This window comes from Centrocercus urophasianus, unplaced genomic scaffold (genome assembly GCF_019232065.1).
Source record: "Centrocercus urophasianus isolate 14NV4802_14NV808 unplaced genomic scaffold, USGS_Curo_1.0 seq_38, whole genome shotgun sequence".
Taxonomy (NCBI): domain Eukaryota; kingdom Metazoa; phylum Chordata; class Aves; order Galliformes; family Phasianidae; genus Centrocercus; species Centrocercus urophasianus.
Genome location: NW_024884955.1, coordinates 3,807,741 through 3,827,169, shown reverse-complemented (window position 1 = coordinate 3,827,169; position 19,429 = coordinate 3,807,741). Strand labels below are relative to the sequence as shown.

General features: G+C 36.0%; 1 protein-coding gene across 3 annotated transcripts in view; it reads left to right on the top strand.

The window, feature by feature from the left end:
• PHACTR3 (phosphatase and actin regulator 3) overlaps positions 1 to 19,429 on the top strand; it is a 94,333-nt gene that overhangs the window by 14,800 nt on the left and 60,104 nt on the right. The window contains exon 1 of one of the 3 annotated variants that reach the window (XM_042832375.1): positions 11,740 to 11,806. The exons of the other annotated variants lie outside the window; for them this stretch is intronic. Within the exon in view, the coding sequence (XP_042688309.1) occupies positions 11,776 to 11,806 (31 nt within the window). The 5' untranslated portion in view covers positions 11,740 to 11,775. Of the gene's footprint in view, positions 1 to 11,739; positions 11,807 to 19,429 lie in introns of those variants that run through there. 3 annotated transcript variants of the gene reach the window in all.

The following is a 19,429-nucleotide window of genomic DNA, read 5'->3' as shown; positions in this document are numbered from 1 at the left end:
AATAACTAACAGGCATACTTGAGTGGTTTGCATATGCCCTCATGGGATTTCTGTGCATACAAATGATTTGTATATTTCAGCATTTAATTTCACACATTTTCTTCACTGTATGTATAAGAACTCCCTTCATACATACTTGCCATGACCATGTAATTTTTGTGCAATATTTTATACTGAATTTTCAAAACCTTTAAGCGCACCATCACGTAGCTCCAACCAAGTTATTGTATTTGTATTTGACTGTTTAAACAGGTTGGGGAATAGGGCTTTTATTTAATCAAAGACTGATTCTTAATGTATTTGATTAGTTTAGGGTTGTCACATTTACTAGAAATGTAGAAAATTTAGAAAGTGAATGTTGAAAAATTCCATTCTCTGTCGTTGTGGTCCTTCTTGAGAAACTACCTGTGGAAGTTCCTATGCAGTCAATAGCATAGAGGTCAGAATTTGACCACATTGCTTATTCTCCCTCAAGGTTTTTTTTTACCCTTGAGGGAGAAAAAGCAATGTGGTCAAATTCTGACCTCTGTGCTACTGACTGCGCTTGTTTGTTTGTTTGTTTAATTATCATTATTTTTAACTATTTCAATTTTCCTTTGTTAGTTTTATTTTGTTATTGTTTTTAAGCGTTGGTAAGTCAAACTACTGGACTATTACTCCATATCCCTATTCTTTACACTCTGTTTTCAGTTTCCAAGCAGTCACTTTGCTTACTCTTTGCCACAATGGCTTTAAGCATGGCTAACTCTCTGGATCTGAATGGTTAAAAAAGGTTATCCTACAGTGATTCAAACAGAGAGTGTTTCCTTTGAGTTGCATATCCCTAGGGTGTGATCGCCTTCATAGAGCAGAAGAAGACAGATTTTTCTCATGCCCATTTACAAAGGGCTACATTTTAATTTGAGTATCACTCAGCTTGTCCAAAAGAACCACAAACTCAGGAGCTGTCATCAGGGATATCTACTTTCAGTTTTGGTTTCTTCACGTTTAAGACATGTCAGTTCCTTTCCAGAATAAATCAGGTAGTTCTTCCAAGAGATCACAGCTGACATGAATGTTTTATAGGGCAAGGAAATCTTACCAAACATGTATTTTTTTTCTTTATGCTTTTACTTTTGGAAAATTCTGATGAGATTAGCCTTGAAATATCCACACAACCCAGTTTACCATGAAATTGCAAAAATGATTATTTCAGTTTACGAAGCATCACAAGTTAATTATAACATTGTCTGTCGTAATGTGGTCCTACACATACAGCCTTGTATGTGTACAGCCTTGCCAAAGTATCCCATAACTTCATAGAACCAATGGGTAATCCGGAAAGTTTCAGTTGTATCATTTGTATGGTCTGGCAGTTTTATAATGCAGATAGACTTTCTTCAGGGAGTAGAATGACTCACTGCAGAAGAGACTGAGCTAATGACAGTTGAAGAGTTCTAATGATGCCTTTTGTGTACAAACAAAGAAAAAATCCATTATATTCTGCTCTCATTTTATTAATTAGACATTCATTACCCAATGCACTATCAATTAAGTCTCTTTGCAGAAATTATCAGTATGCTCCCATTCCTTTTATTGATAAAAAATATACTGGTCTTGGATTAAATGTCTGAATTGTTAGAGCAGGTTTAGAGGATAGAACATGGTTAACTTCATTACAGTATGACCCAAGACACTGATGACACAGTTATAGCAAGCTCTGCTGGACAGACAGCTACACGCAGAGTGCATTCCAGAATGGCCCACTCCAAACTCATACTGGTTATGGGCCAACCTAAAATCCAAATCCAGGATTATCTCAGTATACATACGTATCAGAACGCCCCATGTTGGACTGTGACGAAGAGAAGCATATCATAAACCATGGTTATTCAAATGACAATTTCTTATTTGAGTGTTTTTAAGAAGACAAAATATTGAAATTCCCACAAACAAGGTACTGAATTGTCATTCAAATGGTTCCATCTATTCTTATTTTGGCTAATTTCTCCTAAAACTTATGGTGGTCTTTCTCATTTAATAGAATTAAGCAACATCTGTACAAAGCAAAGTTTGAATAAACAAGCATATGTTTTGCACATGTGGCAATAAACTTAATTAAGAGTTGCACTCAAAGAGGGAGCTGGCATAAGGAACTGGACTAGAACTGAGCCACACCATTTGTCTTTGGCTGTTAAACTGATATCAATTGTGAAAAAATAATCTTGCAAGTGCACATTGATGATGGTGTCAGGAAAACTGTAATTCTATCAAGGAGAATATGCAGATAGTATGTAAGAAGATGCAAATGTATTACTCATCAGAAATATTTGCTCAGCTATATTGGCTTTCATTGCATCCAACTAAAGCAGTAAGGGATGTACGAACAAATTAAGGTCACTGTTATCTTAATTAGCAACTGCTAATTTGTATTGCTTTCTCAGCCAGTCAAAAAAACCTAGTTTTGTCTTAAGTTCCCCAGATGATCCTTCTGCAGACTTTCAGATGGTATTTTATTTAACTGATGCTGGCTTGAAATGTGAACAGGTTTTGCCTTTCTCAATCCAGTTAAAAATGAGAATTAAGGAGAAAGATCTCTTTTTTATATTCACAGTTTGAATTTCACGCGTGGCATGAAACAGCACTGAAGCTATCAGATCATTTTTAGCTCTACCTACTATGAGCTGTTTTAAAGGGGAGAAAAAAATACTCAAATGTATGTAAAGATAAAAGCAATACATGAAACACAGCATTTTTGAATGTGTGCCAGCATCTGCATCAATGACATTCATGAGCCAACTTCATTGTAAAACAATCACACAGAGCCCAGATTCACAGCCTGAACGATTTCAGTAAAAACTGCTGGAGTTACGGTGGGCACTTATTTAATCTCCATTGTAGTACTGAAAGGTGGCAATCATACAGCCCAGCCATGGTGCTTCATTTTGGCCTTAGTTTTTAGCGATCACAACAGTAATGGGTGTCTTTAAAGTCAAATGGGGAAAAGTTGTAAGGAAAAGCCATTGTGATATATGCAGTATTACTGGTACCAAACATACTTGGCTACCTGTGATTACTAGTGGGCGAGGTTTTTCAGCTGGAGGAAAGGCTCTCGTCTGTGGAATCAAGACAGTTAACTCGAGCTGAAGAACTGGCATATTCTCTTTTCTTATCTTTCCCTCTCTCCCACATACACCCCCATTATCTTTAAAATCTGTTTTAACTGCTTATTCTGGGCAGGGGAGGAGAAGAGAAGCAAGGTAGCTTCTTGTCAGAGTAATTGTCTTTTACACTGTTTGAAGCAAGAAGATAGAACTATGCACAGAAGATAGAACTATGCACTTGCACAGAACTGTGCAACATCATAGGAAAACAATCTCAATTTGCTGTTGAAGATCCATCTTGGTCATATAAATATGTACATGAAACAAAACTGAATGGGGTGCATGAAAACGACAATGAAAAAAGCCTGTTGCTTTTATAGAAGGTTATTGATTCTTAGATCACAGTCCTGAGTATCCTGCCCATGCCTGAGTTTGCATGAATTGCAGTTCTTGCTGCAGTTTTTGTGGAGATCTGGGATAATAGGAAGTCCTTCTACATCTCATAATTGTTAGTAGCACAAGTTCCTGAGCAGTGGGCAAATCCAAATGGAATGACAGTTATCTAACTGCTTATTTTCTTCCCATAGAGGCAAATGCTTACCTAATGAAGGGGTAAAGGGAAGTCTCTAAGTATTTCAACCAGTTACATGCCTTTTTCTATTATATTTATGTTTCTGTTTAAAGGGATTTGGGTTGTCTACTACTTCACAAGCTTTTATAAGAGGAACATTGAATTCAGATTTTGGAAGCCACTCCAGCACGGAGTCCTCTGAAGCTCAACAGGAGATGGTCTAAGAAATAACCACTGCATGTCAGTATTTGGGGGGTTGGACTCGATGATCTCTGGAGATCCCTTCCAACCCCTACAATTCTGTGATTCTGTGATTCTCCTGTAAGGACTGCTTGTAATCCAATCTATTGATTTTTTTTTTCAATTATGCTTTCGTAGACTTTCATAGACTATGCTTTCATAGTGAGTATATGGGTTGTACATATTTTATATATGCTGACTTTTTAAGCAAAAAGTATTTTTGCTTCAAGAAGCTCAAATAATATTTTGATTGGTCTTCTTATCTTTTACAAGCTCTGGATTGACTTAGTGCTCTGATGATGTCCTCTTGAAATATTTTCTCTATCTAAGTTGCACATCTGTGAAACAATAAATTGAAATGTACAGGTACTCTAATGAAAACAAAATGAATCCATATTTGAGATGTCACCAACTGGGATTTTTATTATATACACTGCTATGCAAGTGATAATGTAAAAATATTTTCACTATTCTCTGCACTGCATGATTTTGGACATAAAGATCTTCAATCTGCAGATGTAGCAGAAAGGTGCTAAAACAGATTTATTGGTTAAAAACTACTGCTCACTCTATTTTTCTAATATAAGAAGATCTGTGTTTTCATGAACAGAAGTCACATGTTGCTGAAGGCAAAGCTGAAAAGGCTTTTTTAGTTCCCATTGATGAAAAGTTAAACTTCCATCTATTCCTTGTATGTACTCCAGGCCATTCTAATGGTTCTTTCTAGTAAGTCTGAAGGCTAGAAGATCAGTTGTCATGGGAACTGGCAACAGATGACTCAAGAAAACAAAATTAAATGTTGGCTTGATGTCAACAGCTAATCTAGTGCCCTGCCAACTGAAATCACACTTAACACGAGCCATGCCTAACAAGCAGTGATTTGAACAGAGTTGCAGCCAAAGATAGAGCTTCTCACCCTTTGAACAGAAGAATATTTTAAAAAATTGAAACTAATGAGGGGACACAACTGGTCTGGGAACAGTGAAAGTTAAAAAAAAAAAGTTATTATTGTTGTGTTAGAACCTTTAGCAGCTATAAATCAGAGTATCTTTGACAACAAAATCATGATATCAAATTAATTACATTTCAAGATATGTGTTAGCAGTTTCAGAATCTGTAAGATTGATTTGCACTGGGACATAGTCCAAAAATAGTTTCAAATTTTGGTTTTAGCACATAATCTAGAAAATCCAATTATTATGCTATAAGTTATTTTGCAAAGAAACATGCTTAAACAAACCATTTTTAACCCTCAAATTTAAATGAATACTGTTTTTTTCTAAAAAATCATATCTAGCTACTTCTGTTTTTCAGCAGTAGACTTTAAGGCCTGAGGAATGACATTAAGGGCTGTAATTTAAACAGTATGTAAGAAATTTCTTTTACAGTGATGGAAAATACAATTTCAGTTAAGAACAATCCTTGAAAAATTTGTTCCTCTTAGTAAACGTTAAATTAGCCCATATGGAATCGTAATTAAAAACAAAAGTCTAAAGATAACTGTTCACATAAATGTAGACTATGAAAATCCATACAATTTCACTTAAGAAAATAAAGTGGATTAATTAAACTTTATGAAAGTCTATGTGGACACTCATGTCCAGAATTAAACTGAGGTCAGTTTAATTTAGCTTTGTTCTTTTCTAAAGTATGTTAACATAAATTGAATTAAGACTGCTTTAATTCTGAGAATATTAATGCAAATTTAGTGTTGTTTAATTAAGCTACTTCAAGCACCCAACATTAGATAATTTGGATTAGTTTTTGTAAGCACTGTCATGTACACAAACCATTGGATGCATTTAAAGGACAAATTTTAGGCTGAAATGTCTTTGTGTGCAGTACTATACCAGACCAGTTATTTAAGTAAATGTACAGTGATTGACTTTTGGGATTTCCCATAGCCATTATTGCTGCATTCTCTGATTAAGTAGTGATACTTCATATTCCAGACTCCCTGCTTTTGGAACGCTGTATAACTTTACCACAATGAACCAAATACATCTCTATGTTTCAAGTCCACACTCAAATGGAATGTAAGTCACCTAACCCTCCACAAAAATGAATAAGTAAATAAGCCACCTGTGTTTGTGAAAGACTATATACATCTGTTTAAGGGAGTGAAAATGTGTATCCATCTCAGTCTGCATATGAAGGATTATATACAGTCTATGACATCCTTCTATGGAAGCTGAAGTTGAGGAGCAGACAAGAAGAGCAAAGAGAAATAGGCTTTTGTTGTAGCAGTGCAATGCTTGGGTTAGTATGTGCATCTGAGACATTGCAGACGCACTGTGGACTACTTCTGAAAAAGTAATTTGTGGCTGCCCTATCATGAAGCAAAGAGGGAGTTGTGCTAGAATATCATGTCTTCTGAGATTGTGCAATTTATGATCTTTATTCAAGACTATGCCTAAAGGCACAATTTAGCCCATATTTGTAGTAGGCAATTCAAAGAAAAATAGATGCAAGTGTAGTGCATAGTTCTGGCTTTTCTTCCATCACATCTGAATTATGCATTACTAAGAGCAAAGAACGTTACAAACACTATCTCACGTTTAACTATTTGCATTATCCTCCACATAGAATGTTCTGTAAAGAACGTAGTTGATAAGCACGATTTAGATTTATGTGTTCTTTTTAAAATCTTTTTCAATCTTTCCACCTTTTTGTTTTCATGAAGTGTTTCACTAAGTTAATATTGGTCTGCAGTTTTAGCAAGATCATGACTTTTTAATGAATTTGGGTCGTATTCGTCTGTAGGTTGTGTAGAGGCTGAGCTGACCTTGGTGCTGATTACTGGAGTGGCCTCTGGTATGCTCTAAAAAATCACCGGTACTCCTGTACTAATTGATAGAGATAGATGCACGCTGATGAGGATAGATATAATGTCAGTACATCTCAGTCTTACTAAGATTAATGTAGTGCCTGTCTCAAACTCTCACAGCTATTTTTGTGGGAAGCTGATCAAGAGAGACACAGAACAATAGTCCATGAGTCATTATTGAGCAAGAATTCACCAATTCATAACACTGTGTATGTACATCCATAAAAACAGTAGCCAGTTTTAGTCATCAGAGTAATGAAAATATGCTTTCTGTGTCGTGGGTCATGCAACATACATTATAATAATAATCAGCTGCTTAGTGATTTATTCTGTATCTGAAGGACAGAAGTCCATGTTTTCAGAATTGACTGTAAACAAAACACATACTTTCACATAACGTGCAAATTGCCATCTCATTAATTATTCTATTGAAAATCACCAGAATTTCTATGATAGTGAAACATAGAAGTAATGCTTATACAGTGTGGGAAGAAACAGGAAAAAAATAGCAGACCTGTGGAAAATATTTTTACTACTATATATTCACTGTTGGGTAAATTAGGACTCTGGAGTCTTGACTGCTGGGAATAGGGAGCACCTATCTCTTCCTGTCTTCCTAACATGAGGTACCTGATCTTCTCTTTCCTTTCACACTCACAGGGTAAAAAAAATAGTAGCTACATTCAACCACATATTCAAGATATAAATATATACAGAAAGCATATGTAATTTCTCAGTCTTTTCTCTCTTTCCCTTTCACTGCCATTTCTGGGCTTGGACAAGATTTTACACAATCCAGTTGCATAACAACCTTTCAGCGAACCATTAAATTGCTTACACATGCAACAAATTTTCATGACACGTGATAAAAAAAAAAAAACACAAACCAACCAACAAAACAAAAGGCCTTCTTAAGAAAACAAAAGGAAGTTAATGGAACATTTTAAAAGTCAAAATATCCTGATCAAGAGACATAGGGATAGTGGTATATAAATTTTGTAATCTTTTGAAAATACTGCTTAGGATGTTTTGAAAAACCATCCAGGAATATACTGGAACATCTGGTCTATTTTTTTACTAACTGCAATGTTATTTTCAAATCAGGCAAGGTAACAAATGTCAACAGAACTAATAAAAAAGTATCCAGAGCATGTCAAGGTATTGGAACAAAAAAAGCTTTAATCAGAATTTCTGATTTAAAGAGCAATTGTTTTAGATCACTGATTGCAAAGAAGGAGGACAGAAGGAATTCCCATCTCAAAATTGAATACAAATACCATTTCTAAGTGTTTCAGAAATATTGAATAAATAATAGTTCTAATTTCATTAAAACCTGCTTAACAGGCATTCCTCAAATGCAATTTTTTTCTTCAATGTGTTCTGAAGTATCTACAGATTCTATCTGAAAAGTTGTAAAATTAGCACTTAGTGTTCTGATATACAGTGAAAATTTCAATCTTTTTTTTCTTTGCCTAAAAAGCAGGAATCAGAAGCAAATCTTGGATTTTCAAGAAGTAACCTAGCAAATTTGTCCCCACCTACTCCTTCCTCAATGGGGAAACAATATCTTAAGTGAAGTTTGGTATGCCAAGTTTGTGCTAAATCCTGCTGCAGTCATTACCTGGTAAATTTGACAATTTGATGTCTTTGTAATTGAAAGACTTTTAAACAAAGGGTAAAGTTTAACTGCAGAAGATGGAGTGTTGCCTAACATCAGTGAAAGGGCTCACTATTTGGTGTCAGCAAAGAATACCTCGTATTCTAGCTATAATCTAGAAGATCTACAATCTGATTATAAACAAATCAGTCTTCAGTCTTCTTAAGCACACTGCTGGCTCGTGGTCAACCTGCTGTCCACAAGGACACCTAGGTCAGTCTCAGATTCTTAAAGAGTTATTTTAAAAAGGCACAAATTCACTTTAGAGATTATTTACTCTTGCAGCAGAAATTGCTAGAGGTTCTTCACATATGGAAGTGTAAAAATGAGTCTCATGCAAAATGGCAAAGTTAAAGCCCAAGTTTTGCTAAAGAGAAGTTCTAAATCTGATGTTAAGCCTTCTAAGCTTTTTGGTAATTTTGCCCATTAAAAAGCCTATAAAACACCAACTTTTTTCAGCATGTTGATTCATTTGTTAGCACTGTCCTGCCCCAAAAATTTCAACTCACATTGATCTCTGCAGTTTGCCTCAGAAGCCCTCCAGCACCGCATGTGATCATGACACAACTCCTCCACTGGTTAACAACCATTTCTTGTGACCAAAAGAGTAAGGATTCATATACATTTCCAGAACAGAGAAAGTCTTAGTTTTAGTTTTCAGCAAAAGATTTAAGAAGCTTTTGCTAGATTTTCAAACTTGTGTGCTTAAATTTCAGGTACTTGGATGTGGATTTAAACCTCAAAGAAGCATAGAATGTTTGCACGTAAGGCATTTCACTGACAGATGAATCCTATAAGCTTTGCTAAGATTACGTATTACATTTAAACATATGTTTAAGAACTTTGCTGGGTCAGAAACTTCAGTTTAACTTAATATTTGTTATTTAAATTTGAAAATTTATGTCTTTAGTTGTCAGAGCTTTTTCCACATCTTCAGCAAATGAAAAGGTTGAAGCTGTATACAGAATGGTAAAACAGTCTTTAAAAAAAAAAAAATTAAATTGCAAGGCTATTTCCCTTCTTCTACTGTAAGTTTTCTCTACACAGCTATCCAGTATTTTGATCACAGCCTTATTTATCCACCCAACTTTATATTCAGGAATCATACAGGGAAAGGCTAGTCTTGCCAGCAACAAGGTGAAGAGACTTGGAAGACAACTCAACGTCCTTCTTTCCCTTATGATACAGCACAGAAAAATCATTAGACTTGCAGCACATGCCTGAGAAATTATAACAGGGAGTACTTACTGAATAACAATGAGATTAATGGCCAGATACTGATTGATAGTCAGAATAATGCTCACTAGCATATTTATACTAAATATGGGGGAAAAAAATGGGAATTTTTTTCATCTTGTCATTGCAGTTCCTTCTCTAAGATATTTAATCTTACATTACGAATTTAGCTACATAAAAATAATCAGGAAACACAGACTTATCTACAAGTAGACATCCCCTATTTCTATGCAGGATGGAGAGAATTAGAATTAATACTTCTGAAATACAAAAATTATGCTAAGAAAATTTAAAGAGATCCTTATACAGAACATGAATGCATATTTATTGTATATACATATGCAAAAATGTTGACATAAGTTATGCATTTGATAGTAATCAAAAGATTTGCAGTGATGTTAACAACACTTTATTCAACTTTTTCCTTAAAATATCTCTTAGACAATAAGGGGCTGTCCATTGATGTCTCTGTTTTACATGTATTCGTTTAATTAAAATAAATCAATCTTACATTATCCACACAATTATTATCCACACAATTAGTGCACTTTTACCAAAACATGTAATTTATGTGAATTGCAATGGATTATTCATGTACTGACTGCTTAAATGATCATGGAAAATAAATGTAGCAGTTGTACTGTACCACATGTGTAGGAAGACTCCAAAAGAGATAAACAAAAGTCAATTTACATTTCATGGACAAAAAGGACTGTTTTATTTGAAATTTCTAAGACAATTTTTGAAAACTAGTTTAGATTTTCTCCCGGGATTTAGGAAATTTACTAGCTGTCTTAAGAGCAGTCGATATACTCAGTGCTCATTGGTGGGCTTGTCTGCCCAAACACTGGAATTACTTGACATAATATCTACTGAAGTAGTTACTGTTCATTTATTTTAGAAGTGTTTTCCTTTAGAACTGAAAAATGATTATTTTGGAACATGGGTTTAATGTCCATCAACCCCTTAATATGTAATATAGTAGAGCCTGTTGGTAAGGACAGGATACTTCTGAAAAGTCAACAAAGAGCAGAAGCAGCTGCAGAGTGAGACTTTAACAGACCACTGTGAATACTGACTAATTTGAAAATGTGCAAGAATTCCTATACCTGTGTTTTTGGCCAGGCATATTGCAAGCACAGACCACCTAAAGCAAGAACTGTTTTTCACTTTGGTATTATTTTCTGCGTCATTGGCATGGAATACTTGAACAGAACAGTCACTGTGGTTTTATGTCTGCATTTGCTTTCATGTAAGAAAGCCACTGTCTTTAAATTTAGATGGTAATAATATGTTCCCAGCGACAAAGTAACATACAAAACTGTTCTGAGATACAGCTTGCTTGTAGCTGAGAGCAGTGCAGCTGTTCACTGAGAGTCGTCTCTTGCTTCTTTTAAATCTAGAGCATCTGTTTTTCCAAAACATTTCAGTGTTAAGTCTCCCTAATGAAAGCATTTAGGACTGCAGGAAGGAAAGACTGTTTTCCTGTGTTCTGGAAAGTGTGCTTAAGACTGGGTGGGGAATAATAGGAAATTTAAATATTCTAGGAAAAAATAATAAGGGTAAAGCCCAGAGCAGGCTTTTGGTACTGTAATTTAAGTTGGAATCTTTTCAAAAACTGCTGAAGCAGTTTGCTGACATTGCTGTATGACAAAATTGCTTTGGGAGGAAAGAATCACAGGTTTGGTGTGGGAGCTGACTGAGGCCATAACACTCCACGTCTTTGGTTCTGGTGCTAACCTGAGTCCAGAGGTTTCCTCCAGCATTTCCAGTGAAATCCCTCTGCTAACCAACAGTGACTTCCAGCTTCTTCTACAGTAGAGAAAAACTTCTGCAACAAAGCCAAGTTGGTTTGCGGATTTTAATCTGTCTCTTCATTTAGAAAACTGAGACCATTTCTGAGCATTACGTGGGTTTTCACAGTTGCACACAGCATACTATTAATGATCCAGGCGCCTGTCAGTGAAGGCATGATTTTCATGGTTAAAATAGGAAATGTATTCATCTGTTTTACATAATGTAAACAGACCTGGATAGAGCCCCGAAGCACCATCCCTGTATTTCTATGCGTCTCAAAAAGAAGAAGTGAAAGAGTTTCAAGGCATAACAGAGGGTGAAAGGGAATAACTGGTTTTTCTCTTGGACTGAGCTGCTGCATTCTATGTGCTCTGAGCAAGCAGCAGCCCTCAGAGGTAAGTAGCAAAACATAGAAGTGAATAGAAAACTGGATGAATGCTTGTTTTCTGCTGCTGATGTCTTATTTAATTAAACTGATCTATCGTATTTACTTGGAATTTTTACTGAGGTGGGTTGACATCTGCGCTAGAGCTGTGAGCATTTTGTTAGTATTTCTGAGATTATAGATTGAGGGCATGCATCTATTTTTTAATATGAAGAAATTAGGATTTCTATTAAATTTTCTTGTGATACATTGTCAAGAATACATTATGTCTCTGATTGCTACGAATGTAGTAATTCCATTGGTTTTAGCTGACAAAGTGAAATTGTTCTTACATACTTACTTCTCTGAAAAATAATCATACATTTACTAATCATGAATGTATTCCCCCAACCTAGGAAACAACAATGCTGCTGGCAGATTATCTGCATAACTGTGCATTACATGATGGTGGGGTGCAGAGGGATGGACAGGGAATCTTACTGCAAGTGTCACTATGCTTTTTAGTTTAGATGTGTGGGATAACCAGTCACTGCCCTCCTGGCACTGATGAGAAAAAGAGTTTCTCTGAAAAATCCATCATCTTAAGAAGTTTTACTTCTGTGAAACATTTAAATCTGGTCAGGTTATCTAACGGCTGCCCAGCGTATCTGTGATTGCATTTTGCTTGATATTTTGAAGATGCAGAATGTTTTTACATTGCCTACCACCAAGACGTTGATGTATGTTCATTTTCAATTCAGTCTCAGTTGGAAATGAATATATATCACAATTGAAAATTCGGCTGAAGAAACATATTTTGTAAAACATGAGCTTCAGTAGTGTATGAAACAACATAGTGAAGCATTCAGCAGATCTTTTTTTTATCAATTTGGATGTGCATTACGTCTGAAATAAAGTAGTGAGATTAAATTCACATACTTCAGGAAAAAGAAAAAAAAAGAAAAAAGAAAAAGTCAATTCCCTTCCTTTCTCACTCTTCCTACACATTATTCATCTGGTATGTGAAAATCTGTTTGTGGCTTCCACACGAAAGCAAAGCGTAAAGAAAGCCAAAGATATTTTTGTTGAATAATGACTATTCTTTGGGATTCTTTTAAAGGATAAAAACACAATGTTGCCCAGATACTGAGAAAGCATCACATAGTTTCAGATAATTACATATTATATACTGGAAATCCACTGTGTTAAAGGCACATTATTAAAATTTTAAAGGCAAGCATTAAAAGTCTAGGAAATGCCAGAATCATGGTTTCCTATGCAACCATCATTTGCTTCCTTGTGCATATGAATTAAGATGCAGCCTTTAATTGCATGATCACACACGTTTTTCTCCAGCAATCCATGAATGCAGAAGTCTTAATATATTCAGAAGCTTTTTTTGTAGTTGCTTATCACTCCTGTTCCTGCTCCAAAATAACCCTGCATAGTTGGGGCTGGTGTGTCCACCTCACATAGCTGAGGAGTGTGCAGAGTATCAGAGAGAGGTTGAAAAGCTGGGTTTGGTCTGCCTCACTTGAGATGCATTTACTATGATTTTTTTTCAGAACATTAGATTAGGCAGCATTTTGTATGCCTAGAGGATAGAGTCTACTAAATTCTGTTGTAGATTCTTACCTACCTGAGCTTCTGTACATCAACTTTAGTTTAAAAAGGAGTACTCTATTTAAATGACTTAGTCCTATGTCCCAGGTGCAGTCTGGCAAGAAGAGGGGAGAGAACTCATATACCCAAGGCCATATTTAACATCCACCCAGAACTGCCACGTAACATCAGATCAACATCACTGTTCATCAGCAGTATTTTTTCTCTTAAATCTTCAGTCTGGGGCAGAGTTTTATCACATGCTTTGAAGGCAAATCCAGTTGCTCTGCCTCTAGCCATCTATTCCCATTCCCACACTATAGTTCATCATCCTGCACTCAAATCCTTGTCCTTCATTTTTGCCCACTGAATGATTTCTAAGGCAATGTTGTGAAGTGTAGCACTGAAATAACACAGGGTAAGCATAGTCTCTAAAAAAGAAATGAAATTACACATATTTAAGTATTAGTAAGATTTTCAGTGGGTCTTGGGGATAAATCTTATTTAAGTTTGCCTAGATACAATATTTCAATCTCATGTTTTGTGGCTTTGACCTCAACACTTAACAGGATGTTACAGAAAGAGGGTGGTGCAAAGCAGTTTGGAGGAGGAAATCTACTAACCTGAGCAAATAAAAATGTCTTCCTTAATGAACAGAAATCATCAGAAACCTGATTAAACACATAAGGTATGAAAATCCCAAAGGCCCATGTGGTGAACTAAGTTAGATTGCTGTTTGATTTGTAGTGGTCAGTTTGCCTTATTGCTTCAGTTTGCTTTTTCTGTTTCTTATCTCTGAAAGTAATGTCTGTGAGAGGTAACTTTGCAGTGGTATAATATCATTTTCCATCCTTCTTTGCACTCACTTTTCACTGAGGCAGCTGGAAAGAAAGTGAATAGTGCAAATGTTGTAACTGAATTAGGTGAATGACTGATCTGACACAGTCAACAGTTCCTAGTGTAAGCTGGTAAATTCGCTCATTGTTTCCAACAACTGGAAACTACAACATGCAATTTTGAAAATTATGGAACTTTCCATGACACCAGAAATCCTCCTAATATTTCAAATGCTTATGAATGCTCATCATTTGATGTATATTTTTTAACTTTTCAAGGAGATAAGCCAAGATCAGTTGTGAAACTATTGCTGAAGAGGCAGATCTTCAGTTGGTATAAACCAGTAATAGGACAACTGATTCCATAAGAGCTGTAACAATTGTAACATTTGTTATGAATCTGCCCTGGGAAAGTTATTTTTGAAAACACACCATTTTCTGTGATAGGAAAACCAGTTTTGTGGTTGCAGTACCAGAATAAGGAAAGGATCTGTTCCATATCCAGCTCTTTAAAACTCTGAAAAATCATTTTCTTTCTCAATCATTTCTTTCTTTTCTTTTTTTTTCTTTTTTTCTTTTTTTTTTCCTCCACAGTTTATATCTTTGCATTCTCAAAAGGCTCCAAAAAAAGCTGCCTGCAACTTTTGCAGCAATAATTTTTGAATTCTGAGATGAATGGTGCAAAAAAAAATAGTCTCTACTTGGCATCTCTGCAGAGCTCATTACTTGAGATAAGCCTGAGCCATATACAAATAGGGGCTGTTTCGTTGATCAGTAGGGATCAGACAATAATCATCTTATGACAGAGATTTAAAACAAGAATGAAGATGTTGGAGGTGAGTAGCAGCACATGCAAGTTTAATATCTTAAGTTAAAAGCACATCAAATATACCCAAGTGGCTTATTGCAAGAGATGCTGAGTAGAAAAAAGTATACCACACACATGGCCATTTGTATCAAATGGTCTTCATAGACTGAGTTAAGGAGGAGTTTCTCCTTTGTGGCTTAGAATCATAGAATCATAGAATCGCTTGGGTTGAAAAAGACCTTAAAGATCACTGAGTCCAACCACGACCTAACCACACCATCTAACTCTAACAACCTTGCACTCAATCATGTCCCTGAGCACCACATCCAAACTGTTTTTAAACACATCCAGAGATGGTGACTCAACCACCTCCCTGGGGAGCCTGTTCCACTGCTTAACAACCCTTTCTGTAAAGAAGTTTTTCCTGATATCCAGACTAAACTTATCCTGGTGCAACTTGAGGCCCTTGTACTGTCACCAGTGAGAAGAGACCAACCCTGCTCTCTCTGTAAGCACCTTTCAGATATTGGAAAAGAGCAATAAGGTCTCCCTCACCCCTCTCCCAAGCTTGTTCTTGTTTACAGAGTTTGTTAATATTTGTGTAACCATCTCAGGAAAAACATACATCAAGTGAATAGAACAAACTTAAATGTTGCCGTGGAAATGTCAGTTTTGAGTGAAAAGAAGCTCTTGAACATGCGAGGAGCTGATATTTTAAGGAAATGTATACTGCAGATGAGTATCAATAACAGAAGATTTCAGCTCTCCTCATGTAGCCCCAGTCAGTGCCTTTTCAGGACAAGGCATTGGGGTAGGATATTTTCAACAAAGTAAATGGCTGCTTCCCCAAACAGCTCATCTTGGAACCAGCAAGAGAAGACACCAGTCTGAATTTTTGTCTTGAGTGGTGCTCAGGATTCATTTCAAAAGAAATGGGGCAAAAAATGTAAATTGTTTCTAATCTGTGGGTAATTATCTGAAAAAAAAACACCACAACCCCACATGAACATGCAAATACTATAAAACTTAGGGAATTCTGAGGTGATAGCACTGGATGGGTTGGAAGAATAAAGTTTTTACTGATAAGGATGTGCTAAAAAATTATGAGCCACCCTTTAGTAACATTTTCCCTGATATATGCACCTTGTTACTTCAGCCTTAGAAATATTGTTGTTCTTTTTTCTTGTAAGTGCTTAGGAAATGTATTGCCACATGTCATTTCCAAATAAATAGTGTGTCTTTGAAGTGACAGTAAGAGACAATTAAGGAACAGGTAAGGGGAATGTAAAGGAAGAAGGAAGAGTCACAGGGTGGCCCAATCTGGGCAGGGCAATATGAGTTATCGCTTGGGATATACCAGAATATGCTGGTATGATGATGAACTTTGTCAGAGCCTTGGCTTAATAAAAGCCAAAGGAACAACATGAAGCAGTGTATGCTGATATTTTAACAGTGTTCAATAAAGAAAAAACTTAATTCTTTAGTAAAGCAACAACTATAAAGGTTAGCTGACTGAAAGCCCAAGGGCAGGCTCTGCACTTCATCTGAAAGCAACACAGCAACCCACTGTAACTGAGAAAGGAGATCTGGGCGCCTCCTGCTCCAGCAGCTCCTGGGAGCACCTCTTTGTTCTCTCTTGCATTCTCCTGCTCCGTGTTACTCAGCTCACAGGACCTGAGCAGAGGAATTCCTTGTGATGCTCTTCTGTCAAAGCTGTTTGTAATGTACCCACTCTTATATTTCAAATTTACAGAGAAGCTTTGCCAACAGATGCCTCAGTCCAGCATATACTTACAGCTGTGAAACTCGCCCATAGGCACAATTATGACAATTTTACATGCAAGCCAGAGAATGGAAAAAAAAATCTAATTAAACATGAACTTGCTATTATGCAGTAAGTAGAACTATATGAGTTCATAAATAGATCTCTCTTGTTGGATGACACAGGATCACTGATGTAAAATTTTTGCAAACCTCTGCAATATTAGGCATCATCAGGCAAGTATACAAAGAGAAGATGACAAGAGGAGGAGACTGAGTACAGATAGTTTTGACAAAGATACAAGAGCAGCCTGTGTACCAGAAAGCTGAACTTAACCTGCACATACTGAACAACTGAAAATGTGACCTATCATCATTTACATACATTATGTCACAACTGTGCTGCTTTCAAAGACATTTCAATTTTAACAGACTATCTGACGTTTAAAAATACAAGTGTGAAGAGAGTTGCTAATATTTTTAGACTAGAAAGCTTCATTTTGGTCATTTAGCTCTGCTGCTAGCTACCTCTAAAAATGCTTAATAGCAGCTTCAGTCCTCATGACTTCTATGAAGTGGTTTTTTCAATTTATTATGGTGATGAGGATCTTTTCAATACCCTTGCCCCCTCTTGTTGCCATTACAGAGAAGAAAGCAGTAATTTTTAAAGAAAGCTTTTTCTTTCTTCCTTTTTTTTTTTTTTTTTTTTTTTTTCTTTTTTTATATTTAGAACATTCAAAATTAAAAAGATACTGGAAAATGCAGCTCACAGAACTCTGGAGACCTAGTTAAAAAATACCTGTTAATGGAATTAATTTTTCACGCTCCACATACACAAAGGAATACATTTCAGGGAAGAAATAGGCCTGCAATATAAAATCAGTCAATTTCAAAAATAATCTAATGAAATGGTAGAAACTTGACCTGATGAAAGTACCAATTTGTTGAAATATCCCATGACATCTTAGCTGTACAACAAATACTCAACTCCAGCTCTTGCTCTGCGATAGAAGGGCAAAATGCCGCATGTATGTAATGCAGTAGCTACTTGAAATATTTAATACAGCCAGCCCCCTCTTCACCTTCTGGTTAATCTCATTACTTATTACATTGACATCAAGTATTGCCCTAAACCAAATGTAAAATTTGAACATAAACCATGGGTCACTGTTATCCCATCTTCCCTTGGGACCTCCTGTGCCAGCTTTCTCTAGATTTTGTGCTCCCTCTTTACTCCCCCATTCTTCCTTGTTCTTTAATTCTTTCTTCAGAAAGTTCACCTCCCTCACTAGAAAATATTAAGATGTTCTTAGAAGTCATGTAACTTAAATTAAACCATGGATTCTTGAGCCTTTATGACTCACTTTACCAACCTCTTCTGAATATAACCATGTGGGCCAGAAAATTAATTAATTTCTATTGTCTATTTCAAAAATCTATTAATATGAATGTCTCCAAGAAGAAATAAGCTCTGTCACTTGCAGAAAATGACTTCATCAGACTATAATGTTAGTTTTGCAGCATTAAATTTTTCTCTAAAAGTAGGTCTCAGTGTATTTCAAGATGATAAAGTTGTGATCAAGCACCATACTACCTTATTAGTACTTATCTCAGAGCTTTAGAAAATGAAGAAAAAAATACTCAACTAACAGAAACGTTAAGAACTTTAAGAGTACAAGTGATGTTCATTTTCAAAGAGCAAGCCTTGAAAATTCACTCCATGGGTGCTTTAGATGGTCAAAATCTAGAATTTCTTTCTCTTGTCCTTCTCCAACTGGGAAAAAAAAAAAAAAGAAAAAAGGCTGGGGAGGGGATGGAGTGTAATTTTCAAGTCACTATTAGAATTCATACACCTGGCAATGGTAATACAGACCCTTTCTCTCCCTTTGTCAGCAAGCCATAAGTCTTTTATTTCAAGTGCCAAAGAAGTAGGACTGGGTCTATTCGTGTGACATGGTGCCCTTCATCGATTGCAAATGCAATGTTACACCTGCTCTGCCATTGGAAGTCAGCAATAAACAGCTGCAGAAAGTGAAGAAAAACAGCAGGATCTCATGTGCCTTTATGTACCAGAGATAACAGCAACTTTTTTCAATTTTTGTCATTCCTTTCAGGGTAAAATGGAAGATAGGTGATAATTGCTTTTTAATACAGCATTTAACAATCATCTGGAAGGAGATGAATGCTATATTCCAGAGAGATTAGCAGTGTGAAACCAAATAATGAATAAAATGAGACAGAAAATACAGCAGCCTGCAAATCCAGAGAATCTTAGAGCTGTGTGGATAACTGATATTTTACTATGCTGGCAGTTCTGACAAGGTATTTCAGAAATTGCTCTTTATTCTGTAGAATTCATAGTAGAAGGCAACAAATCCCTGAAAAAAAATAAGATTTTAGGAATCATCTGGAAATGAGGGACTAGTATATAAATTATCCACAGTGCAGCTGTACTTGGGGCTGTGTAGTTGTGGCTTTTCTCTCAGCTGAGAAAGAAGGACCGTTCCCCCTGTGCTGATAGAGCCTTTCTAAGAAAATCCCAGGAAATTTGCATTCCTTATCAGTACACAAATGAGCATTGCTGTAGCTTCAAAAATAGCATTTGGATGATGCCTGTGAAGTTCTTCGAATGAAATATTGAACAGGG